Source organism: Heptranchias perlo, chromosome 2 (genome assembly GCF_035084215.1).
Source record: "Heptranchias perlo isolate sHepPer1 chromosome 2, sHepPer1.hap1, whole genome shotgun sequence".
NCBI classification, from domain to species: Eukaryota; Metazoa; Chordata; class Chondrichthyes; order Hexanchiformes; family Hexanchidae; genus Heptranchias; species Heptranchias perlo.
The window spans coordinates 39,103,094-39,125,646 of NC_090326.1; the positions used below are offsets into that span (position 1 = coordinate 39,103,094).

At 42.6% G+C, this 22,553-nt stretch overlaps 1 protein-coding gene across 5 annotated transcripts in view; it reads left to right on the forward strand.

Annotated features, from left to right (window-relative positions):
- The window catches only part of tmem108 (transmembrane protein 108), a 165,228-nt gene that overhangs the window by 133,275 nt on the left and 9,400 nt on the right, over positions 1-22,553 (forward strand). For 4 of the 5 annotated variants that reach the window (XM_067997558.1, XM_067997565.1, XM_067997571.1 and 1 more), the window contains one exon: positions 10,508-10,662. In XM_067997558.1, coding sequence (XP_067853659.1) covers positions 10,508-10,662 — 155 coding nt within the window. The remainder of the gene's footprint in view (positions 1-10,507; positions 10,663-22,553) is intronic. The other variant, XM_067997551.1, reaches the window with a different exon arrangement.

Consider the following 22,553-nt stretch of genomic DNA (forward strand, 5'->3'; position numbering starts at 1 on the left):
ACTAATGTGATTGAGTTCTTTGATGAAGTATAGAGCAGGTTGATGAAGGTAATGCAGTAGATGTATATATGGACTTTCAAAGGGCATTTGAGAAAGTACCACATAACACACTTAGTCAGAAAATAGAAGCACATGGGATTAAAGGGACGATGGAAACTTGGGATACATAATTGGCTACGGCTAGAAGGCAGAGAGTAGTGGTGAACAGATGTTTGTTCTGTCTGGAAAGAAGTATGCAGTGGGGTCTCCTGGGGATTGGTATTGGGACAATTGCTTTTCTTTTTATATATAAATGACCTGGACTTGGGTTTAGGGAGTACAATTTTGAAGTTTGCGGATGATACCAAACTTGGCAACGTGGTGAATAGTGGCAGACTTCAGGAGGACACAGACAGACGGGTGAAATGGACAGACACATGGCAGATGCAGTTTAATGCTGATAAGTGTGAAGTGATGCACTTTGGGAGGAACAACATGGAGAGGCGGTATAATCTAAATGGTACTATTTTGAGGGGGCTGCAAGAGCAGAGGGACCTGGGGGTACATATTCACAAATCTTTGAAGGTGGCAGGGCAAGTTGGTAAGGTGATTAAGAAAGCATATGGAACATTTGGCTTTGTAATTAGGGGTATTGAATACAAAAACAAGGAAGTCATGCTAAACCTTTACTAATCACTAGTTAGGCCTCAGCTGAAGTATTTTGTACAATTCTGGGCACCACATTTTTAGGAAGGATGTCAAGTCCTTGGAGAGGATACAGAGGAGGTTTACATGGATGATACCAGGGATGAGGGACTTCAGTTATGTGGAGAGATTGGAGAAGCTGGGATTGTTCTCAGAGCAGAGAAGGTTAAGGGGATGCCTAATAAAAGTATTCAAAATAATGAGGGGTTTTGATAGAGCAAATAGGAAGAAACTGCTTCCACTGGCAAGTGGGTCAGTAACCAGAGGTCATAGATTTAAAATAATTGGCAGAAGAACTAGAGGGGAAATGAGGAGAAATTTTTTCACACAGAGGGTTGTTAAGATCTGGAATGCACTACCCGAAAAGGTGGTGGAAGCAAATTCCATAGGAACTTTCAAAAGACAATTGGACATGTACTTGAAGAGGACTAATTTGCAGGCTTATGGGGAAAAATCTGGGGTGTGGGACTAATTGGATACCTCTTTCAAAGAGCCGGCACAGGCACGATAGGCCGAATGGCCTCCTTCTGTGCTGTAAGATTCTATGATTGTTCTTCTTGGAGCAGAGAGGTTAAGGGGAGATTTAATGGAGGTGTTCAAAATTATGAGAAGTTTTGATAGGGTAGATAGGGAGAAACTGTTTCCACTGGCAGGAGAGTCAGTAACCAGAGGACACAGATTTGAGATAATTGGCAAAAAAGCCAGAGGGAGCTGAGGAGAAATTTCTTTACTCAACGAATTGTTATGATCTGGAATGCATAGCCTGAAAGGGTGGTTGAAGCAGGTTCAATAGTGACTTTCAAAAGGGAGTTTGATATATGCTTAAAAAGAAAAAATATGCAGGGCTATGGGGAAAGAGCAGAGGAGTGGGAATAATTGGAAGCTCTTTCAGAGAGCCGGCACAGGTATAATGGGCCGAATGGCCTCCTTCTGTGCTGTATGATTCTACGATACTGTGATTTATCACATTACTGTTTGAGAGAAGTTGTTGATTGGAAATGGCTGCCTTGTTGCCCTACGTAACAATAGTGACTGCACTTCAAAGTAACATAATATTTGAAGCGCTTTAGGAGGTCCTGACAGATGCTAATAAATGCAAGTTCTTTCTTATTATGTTTCATTAACATTTATGTATCTTCATTACTTCTACTTTATTCTATGGGTACGCACATTTTTACTAATGTACACTGAAGGATTACCATCAAGAACAAGATACCACAGATGGAATATGAAGCTGTTAATCAGAATTCATAAAATGGTGAAAATAAGTATTTGCAGTTGAATTATACAGTTATTCAATTAGCTTTTTAATTGCTATGAGCAATGGAACATAGAAACAGGAGTAGGCCATTCAGCCCCTCGAGCCTGTTCCACCATTCAATTAGATCATGGCTGATCTGTATCTTAACTCCATCTACCCGCCTTGGTTCCATAACCCTTAATACCCTTGCCTAACAAAAATCTATCAATCTCAGTTTTGAAATTTTCAATTGACCCCCAGCCTCAACAGCTTTTTGGGGGAGAGTTCCAGATTTCCACTACCCTTTGTGTGAAGAAGTGCTTCCTGGCATCACCCCTGAATGGCCTAGCTTTAATTTTAAAATTATACCCCCTTGTTCTGGTCATAAGAGGAAATAGTTTCTCTCCATCTACCCTATCAAATCCTTTAATCATCTTAAAAACCTCAATTGGATCACCCCTTAATCTTCTATACTCGAGGAAATACAAGCCTAGTCTATGTAACCTGACCTCATAATTTAACCCTCTTCGGGTTCTGTTGACTCTGCATTGCACTACCTCTAAGGTCAATGTATCCTTCTTGAGGTGCGGTGCCCAGAACTGAATACAGTACTCCAGATGCAGTCTAACCAGAGCTTTATACAAGTGTAGCATAACTTCCACCCCTTTGTATTCCAGCCCCCTTGAGATGAAAGCTAACATTATATTAGCCTTTTTAATTATTTTTGGTACTTGTGCACTAGCTTTTAGTGATCTCTGTACACGGACCCTAAATCTTTCTGCTCCACCACAGTTCCTAGCTTCTCACCATTTAGAAAATACTCTGATCTATTAGTCTTAGGTCCAAAATGATGACCTCACACTTCCCCACATTGAACTCCATCTGCCACAGTTTTGCTCACTCACTTAATTTATCAATGTCCCTTTGCAACTTTCTGCTCCCATCTACACTATTTACTGTGCCACCTAACTTAGTGTCGTCAGCAAACTTGGATATACTGCTCTCTATTCCTTCATCCAAGTCATTTATAAATATAGTGAAAAGCTGAGACCCCAGTACAGATCCCTGGGGGACACCACTAGACACATCCTGCCAATTGGAGTATATACTCATTATCTGTACTCTCTGTCGCCTAACTCCTAACCATCTACCTCTACTCATGTCAAAAGGTTGCCTCCAATTCCATGAGCTTCCATTTTTCCTAATAGTCTCTTTGGTGGAACCTTATCGAGTGTCTTCTGGAAGTCCATATAAATAACATCCATAGACATTCCCTTATCTACCACATTAGTGACCTCCTCAAAAAATTCAGCTGGGCTAGTTAGACATGACTTACTCATTATAAATCCATGCTGGCTCTTTCTAATAAGTTCATGTTTGTCCCCTAAACATACGTTAGGCTAATAGGTCTATAATTTCCATGTTTATCTCTCCCACCATTTTTCAATCCAACGGGACAATTCCTGAATCAAGAGAGTTTTGGAAGATCATGACTAAAGCATCTATTATTTCCTCATCTACTTCTTTTAATATACTGGGGTGGAAGGCATCAAGTTCTGGAGATTTGTCTATCTTTAGCCTCATTATTTTCTCCATTAAATGCCATTTGCATGATTCTATGATTCTATTTTTTTTTTATTCGTTCACAGGATGTGGGCGTCGCTGGCAAGGCCGGCATTTATTGCCCATCCCTAATTGCCCTTGAGAAGGTGGTGGTGAGCCGCCTTCTTGAACCGCTGCAGTCCGTGTGGTGACGGTTCTCCCACAGTGCTGTTAGGAAGGGAGTTCCAGGATTTCTATGTGCTTGTAAAGGGGCAGGTATACTAGATTGTCACTCCACTCCAGACTAGAAATTTTGATGGGAAGAAAAATGGGGTAACAGTAACAGAAATCGTCAGTCAATCCCCAATATTTAGTAACACCGGTATTACGCTTTTCTCTCACCAAAATTAATGAGGACTTGCGGCCCCATTGTTGTAAAACTGAGGAAGAGCAAGAGAACTACTTGTGTAATTAAACAACCTTGATCAACAAAAGAGGTGAGAGATAGTATAAAACTAAAAGAAAGGACTTATACGAAGGGAAAGAACAGTGGAGATCCCGCGGACTGTTAGAAATATAAAGAACAGCAAAGGGATACGAGGAAAGTAGTAAGACCTGCAAAAAGGGAATACCAGAAAAAACATTTGAGGGATATCAAGGACAACATTAAATGTCTTTACAAGTATATTAAGAGAAAGAGGGTGGCAAAGGGTAATGTGGGCCACTTAAAAGCAAACGCAGGTGATATTGTAATTGTAAATAAGGAAATGGAAGACTTGCTCAGCTCAGGCTCAAATAAGACGCCAAGGTTGCAAGGACCCTCAGGCAGTGGCCAAGGAGAGGGATGGAGTCGGTGGCTAGGGAATGGAGTTTGTGGCAGGGACCGAGAACAATGGCTTCAGCCTTCCCAATATTTAATTGGAGGAAATTTCTGCTCATCCAATACTGGATTTTGGACAAGCAGCGTGACAAATCAGAGGCAGTGGAGGAGTCGAGAGAAGTATCACAGTATCATAGTATCATTGTATGATACAGCACAGAAGGAGGCCATTCGGCCCAACGTGCCTGTGCCGGCTCTTTGAAAGAGCTATCTAATTAGTCCCACTGCCCTTCCCTTTCCACATGGCCCTGTAAATTTTTTCCCTTCAAGTATTTATCCAATTCCCTTTTGAAAGTTAGTATTGAATCTGCTTCCACCGCCCTTTCAAGCAGTGCATTCCAGATTACAATTCGCTGCATCAGAAAAACTTTAATTCTTTGGTTCTTTTGCCAATCACCTTAAATCCGTGTCCTTTGGTTACCGACCCTTCTGCCACCCAGGTTCTCCTGAAGTCTGTTACTATCCTCCACATTGTTTACTACATTTCTGTGTTTCGTGTCATCTGCAAACTTTGAAATTATATCCTCTATACCCAAGTCCAGATCATTAATATATATCAAAAAGATCAATGGTCCTAATAATGACCCCTGGGGAACACCACTGCATACTTCCCTCCAGTCTGAAAAACAACTGTTCACCACTATTTTCTGCTTTCTGTCCTTTAGCCAATTTTGTATCCACGCTGTCACTGTCCCTTTACTCCCATGGCCATTAATTTTGCTAACAAGTTTATTATGTGGTACATTATCAAATGCGTTTTCAAAGTCCATATACACAACATCAACCACACTACCCTCACCAACCCTCTCCGTTACTTCATCAAAGAACTCAATCAAGTTAGTTAAACAGGATTTGCCTTTAACAAAACCATGCTGGCTTTCAGTTATTAACACATATTTTGCCAAGAGCGAGTTCATTTTGTCCCAGATTATTGTCTCTAAAAGTTTCCACACCTCCGACGTTAGGCTGACTGGCCTGTAATTGATGGGTTTATCCCTCTCCCCTTTTTTGAACAGGGGTGTAACATTTGCAATCCTCCAGTCTTCTGGCACCACTCCCATATCAAAGGAGGATTGGAAGATTGTAGCCAGAGCCTCTGCAATTTCCACCTTTACTTCCCTCGATAACCTAGGATGCATCCCATCTGGATCAGGTGACTTTTCTGCTTTGAGTACTGGCAACCTTTTAAGTACCTCCTCTTTATCTATTTTTATTCTATCTGCTATCGCTACTACCTCCTCCTTTACTATTACATTGGCAGTATTCTCTTTAGTGAAAACAGATACAAAATACTCATTTAGTACCTCAGCCATACCCTCTGCCTCCATAAGATGATCTCCTTTCTTGTCCCTAATTGGCCCCACCCTTTCTTTGACTATCTTTTTACTATTTATATGTTTATAAAAGACTTTTGGTTTCCCTGTTATGTTAGCCACTAATCTATTCTCATACTTTCTCATTGCCCCTATACTTTCTGTATTCAGCTTGGTTCTCTACTGTATTATGAAACTTACATTTGTCATAAGCCTCCCTTTTCTGTTTCATTTTAATCTCTATATCCTTAGTCATCTAGAGAGCTCTAGCTTTGGATGCCCTTCCTTTCCCCCTCGTGGAAATGTGTCCACTCTGTACCCGAACCATCTCCTCCTTGAAGGCCTCCCATTGTTCAATTACCATTTTGCCCACCAATTATTGATTCCAATCCACCTGGGCAAGATCTTCTTTTAACTCAATGAAATTAGCCCTCCTCCAGTTAAGTATTTTTAGGCTTGATTGTTCCTTGTCCTTTTCCATAACTATTCTAAACCTGATGATATTATGATCACTGTTCCCCAAATGCTCCTCCACTGAAACATGCTCCACTTCCCCAGAACTAGATCCAGCACTGCTTCCTTCCTCGTTGGGCTGGAAACACACTAATCAAGAAAATGTTCTTGTACATTTTTCAGGAATTCCTCCCCCTCTTTGCCCTTTACACTATTACTATCCCAATCTATATTGGGATAACTGAAGTCTCCCATTACCACGACTCTACAGTTCTTGCATCTTTCACTAATTTGCCGGCAAATTTGCTCCTCTATCTCCTTCCTACTATTTGGTGGCCTATAGAGTACACCCAGAAGCGTAATAGCGCCTCGATTGTTCCTTAATTCTCACCAAATAGATTCTGTCTTTGACTCCTCAGCTGCATCAACCCTTCCTAGTGCTATAATAGTTTCTTTGATCAATACTGCAACCTATCCCTTCCTGAGTACCCTCTGCAGCCCCCGCTTCAGTGCCCTCTGCAGCCCCTGCTTCCTCAGGTTGCCATGGACCTGTGGGAAGGAAGAACAAAATGTTACAATGGTGCAGCATGTTCATTTGCCACATCACATAAGTTTTTTCTTCACATTCAATGCACAAATTCATTGGAAAATGGCAACTCACCCCACTTGGTGCAGGCCAGGGCTCACAGGCTGCATGAGCAACCCCCATTCTAATTTCCTTTTCCCACCCTGCAGCCACGAAAGAGGTTTCAAACATGCAGCTCCAGCATGGAACACATGCAATTCACAAACTTCAGATGTCTCTCCTCTCTGTCTCAGCCTGGCCAGGAGACAAAGTAATAGAATGTGACGCTCACATTGCCTGAATCCAATATCTGATTCGCCCACAGATGGTACACCCTTGTACCCCTGTAGCTGCGGGGCTCTGTTCTCATGGTGGGTAAGCTCCCTCAGGAAGGAAGTACCCCCACCCATCATCATCCGCTCCTGGGGATTATGAGCCATCTTACCCTACACAGACATAAAAATATGAAAAAGAGAGAGCATCACGTTAGTTGCTGACTGTTGTTAGGGACTTTGTTTCATGAATTCTAATGTGCTCTTTCTGCAGCAGGAATAAAAAGGTGTGAAATTCATTACTTTGGAAAGGCTGTCTCCCATGGCAACTGAGTTTTACAACTCACTTGACTTTAGTTTCAACCTTCCACAAACAACTTGTAAAAAAAACTCACTGGCTTACATGTAGTAACACACAGACTGCAATTTTAAAATTATATATTTGTCTAATAATCTGTAACTACCTTCTCTGCTCTGGTAAGATCGTTATATTTCTTTCTGCATTGGTCCGCTGTCCATGAGACTATGGATCTCTGCTACCCCCTTCCATGCCACATGCTGATTTTGTGTGATGCCCTGGATTTCTCGTTCCCTAGCAGCCGCCGACGTCTCATCTCGAACTTGTCTAACAATGTCCGCAGCTCATCGTCGGCAAAGTTGTGGGACCTCGTCTTCTGTCTTTTCTTGCAACATCTTTCAAGGATTTTCTGTGAAGAAGTGTATATGCAAAACACTGTTAATTACTTTCTACTGCTTTGTAAAAAGGTTTTTAAAAGTTTATTTTTAAATTTTGGTAACTATATAATGTTAGTTTTAGGTCATTTCAAAAGTTACAGGTCACTCGCCTCTCAGTGCCACACCTTAACTGAGTTGATGGCATCTGTTTTCATCTATTTATAACGCCATGTGATTGGTCTGTTTGATAAACCATTGGGCACGATGTTCATGAGGTCCCAAATGTGACGGTGACATTGCTGCGGCATTATCACTTTGCATTTCCAGCAATTTGCAGCGCAAAAATAATACGATCTGAAGGGTGAGGTAAAATATCCAATATACGTAACTCGCTGTGAGAAGTGCCATTCCAGCAGTTTCTGGGCCAACATTTCTTGACTAATTAATTGCATTATGTGACAGCGCCAAACTTCAACCTTTAGTTATCCCCAGGTCGTCATTTTATTCAAAAATCCCAGTTGCATGCTCCCAGGAACCAGCTAAGTGAAAAAGTGCAAAATGCAAAATAACCTGAGTGCTCACAATTAATGAAACTTGTTATGTCAATGAAATGGATTTGGCCAAATGTTATTCAACCTGTTTGAAGTCCGTTGACAGATGTAGTGAAGGTGGCCACACAGCTGATCGATGGAGGAATGGTGAAATAAGTGCGACAAAAACTGTAGAGTCCCTGTTAGAAAAGAATCAAGATACCATTGAATGAACTGAATTGAAAGTTTAGAGGTGGGCAAGCAGGACTACAAATTCTAACCCTGCACCTAAACATTGCACAGGAAAGCTTTCAAAACATATAAATACCCCAAATGAGCACAGAACACCACCCATCACCCCCGCCCCCACCTCCCCAGTAAAATGAGATTTCACCAACTTCCCCCCCCACCCCCAGTAAAATGAGATTTCACCAACCCCCACCCCCAGTAAAATGAGATTTCACCAAACCCCACCCCCAGTAAAATGAGATTTCACCAAACCCCCCCCAGTAAAATGAGATTTCACCAAACCCCACCCCCAGTAAAATGAGATTTCACCAACTCCCTCCCCCCCAGTAAAATGAGATTTCACCAACTCCCTCCCCCCCAGTAAAATGAGATTTCACCAACTCCCTCCCCCCCAGTAAAATGAGATTTCACCAACTCCCTCCCCCCCAGTAAAATGAGATTTCACCAACCCCCACCCCCAGTAAAATGAGATTTCACCAAACCCCACCCCCAGTAAAATGAGATTTCACCAAACCCCACCCCCAGTAAAATGAGATTTCACCAACTCCCTCCCCCCCAGTAAAATGAGATTTCACCAACTCCCTCCCCCCCAGTAAAATGAGATTTCACCAACCTCCACCCCCAGTAAAATGAGATTTCACCAAACCCCTCCCCCAGTAAAGTGAGATTTCACCAACTCCCTCCCCAGTAAAATGAGATTTCACCAACCCCCCCTCCCCAGTAAAATGAGATTTCACCAACTTCCCCCCCCCCAGTAAAATGAGATTACACCACCCCCCACAGTAAAATGAGATTTCACCAACTCCCTCCCCCCCAGTAAAATGAGATTTCACCAACTCCCTCCCCCCCAGTAAAATGAGATTTCACCAACCTCCACCCGCAGTAAAATGAGATTTCACCCCCCCCCCCGAGTAAAATGAGATTTCAGCAACTCCGCCCCCCCCCCCAGTAAAATGAGATTTCACCAAACCCCACCCCCAGTAAAATGAGATTTCACCCCCCCCCCCGAGTAAAATGAGATTTCAGCAACTCCGCCCCCCCCCCCAGTAAAATGAGATTTCACCCCCCCCCCGAGTAAAATGAGATTTCAGCAACTCCGCCCCCCCCCCAGTAAAATGAGATTTCACCAAACCCCACCCCCAGTGAAATGAGATTTCACCCCCCCCCCGAGTAAAATGAGATTTCACCAAACCCCACCCCCAGTGAAATGAGATTTCACCAGCCCCCCCCCCAGTAAAATGAGATTACTTCAACCTCCCCCCAAGTAAAATTAGATTTCACCAAACCCCCCTCCTACAAAGTGAGATTTCACCAAACCTCCCTCCTATAAAATGGGATTTCACCAAACCTCCCTCCTATAAAATGGGATTTCACCAAACCCCCCCCCCTCCAGTAAAATGAGATTTCACCAACCCCCCCCCCCCCTCCAGTAAAATGAGAATTCACCAACCCCCCCCCCCCCCCCAGTAAAATGAGATTTCACCAAATCCACCCCCAGTAAAATGAGATGGAACGAGGGACTATCTGGTAAACTAACTTACTTGATTCTCTAAATAGCGTATCTGCTCTCCATAAGGCAGGACAGTAACAGATTTAAATACTACCTTAACATTTAAACTTTTCTTATATACCGGTACAGATTTGCAAAAGAGATTGAGTACACTTTGTAAGTGCTTCAGTGGCTGTTGTAAAATGATGTTATGGTTTTTGCATCATCAGCAGAGCAGGATAATGGGAATCAGCAGACAGTATAACAAGGTTTGTCATACTGTTTTACTGGTGTAATATATAGTCAGGACATAGAATAGTATTTTCTTAAAAATGAAGCTATTGACCAGGTGGTTCATTTAGATTTAATGACTTCATCTACTGTTAATATCAAGGCTTTTTCTCCTCTTTGGACTTCTTAATGTTCAGACTGTCTGCTACAAAAGGGTGTCATCATCTGCACTGGAGAGTGATGGTGAGATAGTTTAGGGAGATAATAATCTCAAAAAAAGCTGCTCTTGATGTGTAGTTGCAGCAAACAATGAAATTTAATGTAAGCTGTGTGAAGCAAGGTGCTTTCTTATATATAAAACTAACTTTTTTTCTCTGTTGACAGCAGTTTTGCTTACAGTATGTTGTATGCAGAAAAAGAGGAAGACGTCAAATCCTGAAAACAATTCAAGTTATTGGAACAATGCAATCACTATGGATTACTTCAACAGACACGCTGTGGAACTTCCGAGAGAAATCCAGTCTCTTGAAACATCAGAGGTCATTTCTTTAAAATAAATTTGAAAAAAAAATGATAGAATTGAGTAACTAATGTGGTGTGGCGGCCTAACGCTGGTTAAGCACCTGACTCCCAACCGGATGCTCATGTACCTGCCACCTAAGCTTACTATAGATTCTTGACGTCTTGACAGTTTTCATCTGGGGATATGTCAGTGGGGCATTCCAGACCAGCCAGCAGATCTGTCTGACTTGCACCTTCTTCCTGTTAGCCAACGAGCAGGATTAACAGTTCTCATTTTGTCCTGCACTGTGGCTAATAGCAAGAAGGGTGCAAATCAGAGAAGATTTTCTGGAGACCAGCAGTATTTACAGAGGACAAGATGGGAAGGTAAAATAAAAGTTGAAGAGCACTTGGCAGGTGTTGCTATTCATCTTTTTATATCTGGCCAGAGCCCAATATGAGAAAGGGCTTGCGCGGGATATCAAGGACGAGGCTAAAGGTTTTTACAAATATATTAAGAGAAAGAGGGTAGCTAAGAGTAATGTGGGCCCCTTAATGACAGACATTGGAAATCAGGAAATGGCAGACTTATTAAATAGCTACTACACAATAGAGAATGAGGATAAAATAACGAGAAAAAATAAAAATAAATCAAGGGAAGAAACTAATTCGATTCAATATAAGTAAGAAAATTGTGATGGAGAAACTAATGAGATTAAAGATAGACAAATCTCCAGGACCCCATGGTTTCCACCCCTGGGTATTAAACAAAGTAGGTGAGGTAATTGTAGATGCTCTAGTCATGATCTTCCAAAACTCTCTCGATTCAGGAATTGTCCCCTTGGATTGGAAAACTGCTAATGTCGCTCCATTTTTTAAGAAGGGTGGGAGAGATAAACTAGGAAATTATAGGCCTATTAGTCTAACAACAGTTGTGGGGAAGTTACTAGAATCTATTATTAGGAACTGAGTGACTGAGTATTTGAACAAATATGAACTGATCAGAGAGAGCCAGCATGGAATTGTAAAGGGTAAGTCATGTCTAACAAACCTAGTTGAATTTTTTGAGGCGGTAAATAACGTGGTAGATGAGGGAGTTTCTATGGATGTTATTTATATGAACTTCCAGAAGGCATTCGATAAGGTTCCACATAAGAGACTGTTAACAAAAATGAAAGCTCATGGAATTGGAGGGAACCTATTGGCTTGGATAGGGATTTAGTTAAGAGGTAAGAGGCAGAGAGTAGGGATAATGGGTATATAGTGATATTGGCAGGATGTGACTAGCGGTGTCCCAGAGGGGCCACAGTTTATACTATATTTATAAATGACTTGGATGAAGGAATAGAGAGCAGTATATCTAAGTTTGCTGATGACACTAAGTTAGGTGGCACAGTAAATAATGTAGATGGGAGCAGAAAGTTGGAAAAGGAACATTGATAGATTAATTGAGTGGGCAAAACTGTGGCAGATGGAGTTCAATGTGGGGAAAGTGTGAGGTCATCCACTTTGAACCTAAGAAAGATCAGAGTATTTTCCAAATGGTGAGAATCTAGGAACTGTAGATGAGCAGAGAGATTTAGGGGTCCAAGTATAGGCATCACTAAAAGCTAGTGGACAGGTACAAAAAATAATTAAGAAGGCTAATGGAATGTTGGCCTTTATCGCAAGAGGGCTGGAATAATAAGGGGTGGAAGTGATGTTACAGTTATATGAAGCTCTGGTTTGACCCCATTTAGAGTACCTGCATTCAGTTCTGGGCACCGCACCTCAGGAAGGATATATTGGCCTTGGAGGGGTTGCAGCACAGATTTATCAGAATGATACTGGAGCTAAAAGGTTTAAATTATGAGGACAGGTTGCATAGACCAAGCAATGTAGAAGATTTAAGGGGTGATCTAATTGAGGTGTTTAAGATGATTAAGGAATTTGATAGGGTAGATAGAGTGAAACTATTTCCTCTGGTGGGAGGGTCCAGAACAAGGGGCATTACCTTAAAATTAAAGCTAGGCCGTTCAGAGGTGATATCAGAAAGCACTTCTTCACACAAAGGATAGTGGAAATCTGGAACTCTCTCCCCCAAAAAGCGGTTGAGGCTGGGGGTCAATTGAAAATTTCAAAATTGAGATTGATAGATTTTTGTTAGGCAAGGGTATTAAGGGTTAGGGAACCAAGACGAGTAGATGGAGTTAAGATACAGATCAGCCACGATCTAATTGAATGGTGGAACAGGTTCGAGAATGGCCTGCTGCTCTTCCTATGTTCCTATGTCCGACTCTTTCTCAAAATCTCAGTTCGGCTTAGTTGTAATAATCCTACCTCTGAGTCAAACAGTTATGAGTTTAAGCCCCACTCCAAGATTTGACCCCAAATCATATCTCCCTCAGTGCAGAACTGTGGGAATGTTGCATTGTCAGAGGTGCTGTCTTTCAAATCAGATATTAAAACAAAGTTATGTCTGCCTGTCCAAATGTGTGTATCCATGGCTCTATTTGAAGAAGGGGGGGGAAATCCTCCCATCATCCAAAAACAGATTAACTGGTCATTCATGTCTTTTGCTGTTTGTGGGGTGTTGCTACATTTGGCAACATAACAGCACTTCAAACATATATAAATTGTAAGATGAGGAAGTTAAATGCGTGGCTGGATAGACGACACAGGAAGGAAGGGTTCAGATTCTTGGCACGTTAGGACCTAGCCTAATATCTTAAATATGAAGCGGATGCAAAAAGTGGGATTAGAATGACTAATGGTAAATAGTAAAGGATTTTATTAATCCTTTAAAAAAATAAAAGAATATTTAAAGAAAGGACTGACTAGAAATGAAATAGGAATTAATGGCAGAGATACTGAGGGGTAAAGATTGGACCTTGTTGCACCCGTTTTATGGATGTAAAATGGGCGCAACGAGGGCCAAATTCAGGAACCAACGTCCTGAATCTCCCTGGAGGCCACCTAAAACAGGCTTGAGGCCCCTTACATATGTAAATGAGGGGCCTAACTCCTGTTTTAGAATGCCTTGGGACAGTGCTGTTCTAGGAAGCGGGTCACATGCTGGGCCTACTCAGCTCAGCTTCACTTGACATAGATTCGGCCTAGGAACAGGCCACCATCGAAAACATGAGTTTGAGACATTTTTAAAGAAAAATTCACATGGTGCCAGGAAGAGCAGGAATGCTCCTCCCGGCTCCACAGCATTCCTGCCAGCCATGATCGGCCCCCCTCCCGCTGTCCTCCGCCTTCCCTCCCCCTCCTGGCACTTACCTGAGGCCATTGCCAACAAGACAGGTGGCCTGCAATTTGTTCCTGCTGAAGAATAAGCTGCCTGTGGATGAGCAACAGGCGCAGATTATTTGGATGAGACCAGAGGCCCTATTTTGGGCCGGCCTTGGGCCTTCTGTTTCAGGTGCCGTTGCTGTCATATTGCCAACTTCACATCCAATACCGGGCGCTGACTGACCTCTGCCCCTAAATGAGTACTTAGCCTCAATTTTTGCAGAAGAGTGTGATAGAGGGAATGAAAGGGTACAAGAGGAGGATGTAGGGCACTTAGATAGAGTAAATAAAGATAGGGAAGTGGTACTGAAAAAATGGTGGAACTCAAAGAGAAAAAACATAGAACCCTGATGACGTGCATCCTAGACTTTTAAGGGAAATCAGAGCGAAAATAGCAGAGGCTTTAATCACAATCTTTCAAATATGCTTTGATAGGGTAGTTGTGTCAGAGGACTGGACAGTTGCCAGTGTAACGCCTCTGTTCAATATAATAAGGGAGAAAGGGATAAACCAGCTAACCATAGACCAGTTAGCTTAATAATAGTAATGGATGAGCTTCTAGAAGCCATAATAGGAGAAAAAATTAACACTCACTTAGAAAGACATGGATTAATTCAGAAAAGCCAGCATGGATTTGTAAAAGCCAAAACATGTTAAAGAAAATGCAGTGGATGTTCAGTATATGAATTTTCAAAAGCTGCATAGGAGGCTTCTTGATAAAATGAATGCACACAATATAAATGGAAATGTGGCAAAATGGATATAAAATTGGTTAAAGAACAAAAAATAGCGAATAGTGGTTAATGGATGTTTTTTGTACTGGATGGATGTAAATGATAGTGTCCCAGAGATCAGTATTCAGATCATTGCTCTTCAAAATAATTCTAAATGATCTGCACTTAAGTATTAGGAGAGACCACATCAAATTTGCAGATGACACAAAAAAAGGGAATTCGATTAACTGTGATGAGGACCACAAGAGGTTTCAGGAGGACATAGGCAGTTAGGCAGAAAGATGTCAGATGAAATTTAATGTGGAGAAATGTGAGGTGACATTTTGAGAGGAAAAATAAGGAGCGTAAATATACACTAAATGGTAAAACTTTAAGAGATCAAGTGAGCTGAGAGACGTAGAGGTTCAGATATGCATTTTTTTAAAATGGGAGAACAAGTTGACAAAGCATGTGGTATCCTAAATTGGAGAATAGAATATAAATGCAAAGAGATAATGCTAAACCTGTATAAACCAATGATGTGGAGATGCCGGTGATGGACTGGGGTTGACAATTGTAAACAATTTTACAACACCAAGTTATAGTCCAGCAATTTTATTTTAAATTCACAAGCTTTCGGAGGCTTCCTCCTTCCTCAGGTGAACATTGTTGGAAATGAAATCCTCGAAATGAAAATGCGATTTCATTTCCAACAACGTTCACCTGAGGAAGGAGGAAGCCTCCGAAAGCTTGTGAATTTAAAATAAAATTGCTGGACTATAACTTGGTGTTGTAAAATTGTTTACAATTGTATAAACCAATGGTTAGGCCACAGTTAGAATATTGTGTCCTGTTTTGGGCACCCTACTTAGGAAGGATATCAAGGCTAGAGTGTGGGGACAGAGGAAATTCACAAAGGAAATTGACGACAAGAATAAGAGTCTTTTGTTGTGAAGAGAGACTAGAGAAACTGAGACTTTTTTTAGTAGAACAAAGAAGGTTAAAAGAAGTTCTGATATGTATTCAAAACTATAAAATCTATTTCCACTGGTCGGTGACTGAAGGGAATAAATTTTAAAATAATCACCAAAAGAACAAAATCAGATGGATATCCCTTTGTCACATCTTTTCCAATACCATGATGTTCTTCCTATAATATGGTGACCAGAACTGCCCACAGTATTCCAGATGGGGATGAACCAATACCCAGTATTACATCCTATGATTTGTGTTCTATTCTGATTTGCAGAGCTGTTTTTGTGTGTCAGCTCATTTTTTAAAAATTTATTCATGGGATGTGGGCGTTACTGGCAAGGCCAGCATTTATTGCCCATCACTAATTGCCCTTGAGAAGGTGGTGGTGAGCCGCCTTCTTGAACCGCTGCAGTCCGTGTGGTGAAGGTTCTCCCACAGTGCTGTTAGGTAAGGAGTTCCAGGATCTTGACCCAACATATTTGCATATTCATTGGAGGATTCATTGGTGTAAATTTGTGTAACGTGGGAGTAATGTGTGGGGATGTTTGGAAATTAGAGTGCAGCCTTTAAAAAAACAATTCTGACTGAAGGTTACAGCAGTAGGCTGGGGAAACAGCAAGTAAGTAGCATAGTGCTTGACTGAGTTGAGTGTCAGATAGGTTGATTGTCTATCTCATGGATGTTTTAGTACCACTTTTCAAGAATGTCTATCACTGGAGCATCTGCCAAAGGCAGCCAAAGAAGAGACAGGGGCATGACACAGAGACATAAAAGAAGAGCCAACAATTTAATTGAACCAGACTGCAAACCTTCCTCGATGAAATAGAGTAGAGACAGATTGCTGGGTAGCTGTGGGTGGAAATTTGTGCTTTAAGGAAATGGAAGCCCTTCCTGTTGAGGAGGTTGATAAAGTCATCTGTACAAGTTTGAAAAGCATCTGTTTCACCCTCGACCTTGGGAAAACCAGAAACACCGTAGAACTGGATGGTCCTCTCTCGCTGCGCTTTGCTGTGATGCAAAAGTCGATGAATTTCCCAGGTCACCTATAAAGGATGTCAGTCATTTGTTGAATGCATGCCCAAACTGCAGCCTGGCTGATATCAACGATCTCCCGTGGCTACCTGAAATGACCCTGTGCGATATAAGCTGAGCGCGGTTGTGACTTTCAAAGCCACAGACGGCGCAGTGGCTGCAGATCCTCCTGCAATAGCCGGAACAGCTCCCCTATTGTCTCTTTGGTGAAGCGCACTCTTCGAATACGCATCTCCTCACTAAGATCCTCATTGGACCTGTGTTGCCAGTATATCCTTTAAGGGGGTTAATATCTTTCTTAGATGCTGCTTCACTGTCCTTTCCTCTGCTGTTCCTCTTCCTCCTCCATGATAATGGTATACATACCCATAAACAATGCCATACCTGCTCCTGAGAAGCCCTTACTGTGGGTGGGGAGCTCAAAATCTCTCTGTGATCTCACACCATAGAAGCAGTTAGAAGTAAGCCCAAGGCTGCGTAGGCAGAAGGCCAAAAAAGCATTCTACAAATTTGTTCCCATCTGCAGTAATCACTACTCAAACACTCCAGGCTCAGAAATTCCTAATTTCTACCGACCTCAGATGATCCTGGCAATAGCTGCATCTTATTTCACTGATTCTAACTTGCACTAGTGCATTGCGACCGTGAAACCAAACAATTCAAGGTTGCAGTACCGCTCGTCCTCATTACCATAAATTATAATGAGCTGGCTGGGTAGATCAGGAAAAAGGGCAAATCACATTAGGAAACTTGGGGGACCAGTTTTGGGTGGAAAATCAGCAGAAATGGCTCACTGCCTGACATGCCCCAATACTGCACAGAAAAAATGCTAATAACGGCATGGAAATTCAGAGTCCTTGGAGCTGATTTTCACTGGGGAAAATCGGTGTTAATGGAGCGGTCAGGACCTAAAAATGGGGTTGATAGCCTTACGATGATGGGCCTGCTGTACCTTTCACAGGGGCCAACTGTGGGCGGTTGAAGTGCCTGCCTGAATCACGCGGAAGGCCACTTCGCCAGGAAAACCAGGGTCCTAGTCACGTAATTAGGACCCCGATTGCAATTTTAAGGGACACAAGGTCAGAGCTTGTGGCACAAAGGCGCAATCAGGAACAGAGTGCTCCTCCTAGCTCCCAAAAGTACCGCAGGCCTCACCCCACCTCAGCGTCGGGGCGCTCTGAGGACATACATGTGCGCTTCTGCTGGTGTCCCAGCCGGCTGACATTCCCGAAGCTGCATTGGGACGCCTGTTTGCTCACAGCTCGCCTGTGAAAATTCAAACGTGGCCGAAGCCTCAAAATCATGACTCTTCACCGCTGGTACAAGCGACCGTCTGACGCATTCCACTGGTTGACTGCCCAAGGATCAAAATTGAAGCAAAGGGTAATGGTCGACTGGTGTTTTTGCGACTGGAAAGCTGTTTCCATTGGGGTCCTGCAAGGCTCAGTACTCGGTCCCTTGCTTTTTGTGGTATATATTAATGATTTGGACTTGAATGTGGGGGGCTTGATCAGGAACTTTGTAGATGATAAAAAATTGGCCGCGTGGTTGATAGGAGGAAAGCTGTAGACTGCAGGAAGATATCTATGGACTGGTCAGGTGGTCAGAAAAGTGGCAAATGGAATTCAATCCAGAGAAGTGTGAGGTAATGGCATTTCTGCGGCCGCAGACGTGATTCCACAATGGTATGTTGCCTCCCTGGTGCCAGGGTCAAGGATATCACTGAGCGGCTGCAGAACATTCTGGAGCAGGAGGGTGAACAGTCAGAGATGGTGGTCCATATCAGTACCAACGACATAGGTAGAAAGAGGGATGAGGCTCTGCAGGCAGAATTTAAGAAGTTAGGAAAGAGATTAACAAGCAGGTCCTCAAAGTGGTAATCTCCGGATTACTCCCGGTGCCACACGCAAGTCAGTATAGAAATAGGAGGATAGAGCAAATGAATGCATGGCTGGAGAGATGGTGCAGGAAGGAGGGCTTCAGATTCCTGGGGCATTGGGACCAGTTCTGGGGGAGGTGGGACCTGTACAGGCCAGACGGGTTGCACCTCAACGGAGCTGGGACCAATGTTTTCGCGGGGAAGTTCGCTAGTACTGTATAGGGGGGGATGGTTTAAACTAATTTGGCAAGGGGGTGGGCACTAGGATGTAGCAATTGAAAGGAGAAACAAGGTGCACAAAGAATTGGGGGAGAAAGATAGCACTAGAGCAAGTAATAGTACAGTATTAGGTGGGATCAGACTAAGAGAGAGTACAAGAAATTATAAGATGGGTTTGCGGTGCATGTGTGTGAACACACGAAGCGTGGTAAACAAGGTCAGTTAGCTGCAGGCGCAAATAGCCACATGGGAATATGATGTTGTGGCGATAACGGAGACCTGGCTCAAGAAAGGGCAGGATTGGGTACTAAATATTCCTGGATCCGAAGTGCTCAGGGAAGATAGAGAAGGAAAGATAGGAGGGGGGGATGGCAGTATCGATTAAGGGGAATATTGCAGTGCTGGAAAGAGAGGATGTCCTGGAGGGGTCAAGGACAGAATCTATTTGGTTAGAGTTAAGGAACAATAGAGGTGCCATTACACCACTGGGTGTATTCTATAGGCCACCAACTAGTGGGAAAGATATAGAGGAGCACATTTGCAAAGAAATTAGAGAGAGGTACAAAAGCCATTGAGTAGTGATAGCAGGAGATTTCAACTATCCTGATATAGACTGGGATAACAATAACATAAGGGGCAAAGAAGGGGAGGAAATTTTGAAATGTGTTCAGGACAACTTTCTCGACCAGTGCGTTTCCGACCCAACGAGGAAGGAGGCATTGGTGGACTTGGTTCTAGGGAATGAGAGAGGACGAGTGGAGCAAGTGTCAGTGGGGGAGCATTTAGAAAGCAGCGATCATAGTATCATAAGGTTTAGAATAGCTATGGAAAAGGACTCTGACCACTCTAAAGTAAAAATACTCAATTGGAGGAGGGCCAATTTCAGTGTGATGAGAACAGATCTGGCCCCAGTAAATTGGAATCATAGATTGGCAGGCAAAACTATAATTGAACAGCCTTTAAAGAGGAGATGATTTGGGTACAGACATGGTACATTCCAACGAGGGAGAAAGGTAGGGCAACTAAAGCCAGTGCTCCCAGGATGACAAAGGAGATAGAGAATAAGATGAAGCGGAAAAAAGCGGCATATGGCAGGTGTCAGGTTGATAACACAAGTGAGAACCAGAATATAGAAATTTCAGAGGGGAAGTGAAAAAGGAAATAAGAGGGGCAAAGAGAGTGTATAAGAATAGACTAGCGATCAACATAAAAGGGAATCCAAAAGTCTTCTACAGACATGTTAACAGTAAACGAGTAGTAAGGCGAGGGGTGTGGCCGATTAGGGACCATAAAGGAGATCTGCTCATGGAGGCAGTGGGCATGGCTGAGGTATTAAATGATTACTTTGCATCGATCTTTACCAAGGAAGAAAATGCTGCCAGAGTCTCGGTAAAGGAAAATGTAGTTAAGATACTGGATGGGCTAAAAATTGAGAAAGAAGAGGTATTAGAGGTAACTGTGCTTAAAATAGATAAGTCACCTGGTCCGGATGGGATGTACCCTAGGTTGCTGATTGAAATAAGGGGGGAAATTGCGGAGGTACTGGCCATAATCTTCCAAACATCCTTAGATACGGAGTGGTGCCAGAGGAGTAAAGAATTGCAAATGTTACACCCTAGTTCAAAAAAGCGTATTAAGATAAACCCAGCAACTATATGCCAGTCAGTTTAACCTCGGTGGTGGGGAAACTTTTGGAAATGATAATCCGATACAGAATTAACAGTCACTTGGACGAGCGTGGATTGATTAGGGAAAGCCAGCACGGATTTGTTAAAGGCAAATCATGTTTAACCAACTTGATAGAGTTTTTTGATGAGGTAACAGAGGGTAGATGAGGGCAATGCAGTTGATGTGGTGTATATGGATTTTCAAAAGCGTTTAATAAAGTGCCACATGATAGGCTTGCTATTAAGATTGCGGCCCATGGAATAAAGGGGACAATAGCAATATGGATACAGAATTGGTTAAATGACAGGAAACAGAGAGTAGTGGTGAATGGTTGTTTTTTGGACTGGAGCGAGGTGTTCCCCAGGGATTGGTGCTGGGACCACTGCTTTTCTTGATATATATTAATAACTTGGACTTGAGAGTACACAGCCTAATTTCAAAATTTGCGGATGACACAAACTTGGAAGGATAGTAAACAGTGAGAAGGATAGTGATAGACTTCAAGAGGATATAGACAGGCTCGTGGCTTGGGCGGACACGTGGCAGATGAAGTTTAACGCGGAAAATTGCGAGGTCATGCATTTCGGTTGGAAAAATGAGGAGAGGCAATATAAACTAGAGGGTACAATTCTAAAAGGGGTAGAGAAACAGAGAGATCTGGGGGTATATGTACATAAATCATTGGAGGTGACAGGGCAGGTTGAGAAAGCAGTTAAAAAAGCATACAGGATCCTGGGCTTTATAAATAGATGCCGGTGATGGACTGGGGTGGACAAATGTAAGGAATCTTACAACACCACCTGACGAAGGGGATAATCTCCGAAAGCTTGTGATTTTAAAATAAAATTGTTGGACTATAACCTGGTGTTGTAAGATTCCTTACATTTATAAATAGAGGCATAGAGTACAAAAGCAAGGAAGACATGATGAACCTTTATAAAACAATGGTTCGGCCACAACTGGAATATTGTGTCCAGTTCTGGGCACTGCACTTTAGGAAGGATGTGAAGGCCTTAGAGAGGGTGCAGAAGAGATTTACTAGAATGATTCCAAGGATGAGAGACTTTAGTTTGCATGGATAGACTGAAGAAGTTGGGATTGTTCTCCTTAGTGCAGGGAAGGTTGAAAGGAGATTTGATAGAGGTGTTCAAAATCACGAAGGGTCTCGACAGAGTAGATAGAGAGAAATTGTTCTTGTTGGCCGAAGGGTCAAGGACCAGAGAACATAGATTTAAGGTGATTGGCAAAAGAACCAAAGGTGACATGAGGAAAAACTTTTTTACACAGTGAATGGTTAGGATCTGGAATGCACTGCCCGAGGGGGTGGTGGAGGCAGATTCATCATGGCCTTCAAAAGGGAACTGGATAAGTACTTGAAACGAAAAAATGTGCAGGGCTACGGGGAAAGGGCGGGGCAGTGGGATTAGCTGGATTGCTCTTGCATAGAGCTGGCTTGGACACTATGGGCCGAATGGCCTCCTTCCATGCTGTAACCTTTCTATGATTCTATGATTCTATAATGCATTTGGGGAGGACAAACAAGGCAAGGGAATACACAATAAATGGGAGGATACTGAGGGGTTTAGAGGAACAAAGGGACCTTTGAGTGCATGTCAGGTAGATAAGGTGGTTAAAAAGGCATACGGGATACTTTCTTTTATTAGCCGAGCATAGAATATAAGAGCAGGGAGGTTATGCTAGAACTGTATAAAACATTAGTTAGGGCACATACGAACATACGAACTAAGAGCAGGAGTAGGCCATTCGGCCCCTCGAGCCTGCTCTGCCATTTGATAAGATCATGGCCGATCTGATTGTGACCTCAACCCTACTTTCCTGTCTATCTGCTATAACCTTTGACTCCCTTGTCAATCAGGAATCTATCCAACTCAGTCTTAAAAATATTCAATGACCCTGCCTCCAACGCTCTCTGGGGAAGGGAGTTCCACAGACTCACGACCCTCTGAGAGAAAAAATTTCTCCTCATCTCCCTCTTAAATGGGAGACCCCTTATTTTTAAACTGTGGCCCCTAGTTCTAGTCTCTCCCACAAGGGGAACCATCCTCTCAGCATCTACCCCTTCTAGTCCCCTCAGGATTTTATATATTTCAATCACAGCTTGAGCACTGAATACAGTCCTGGTCACCACATTATAGAAAAGATATGA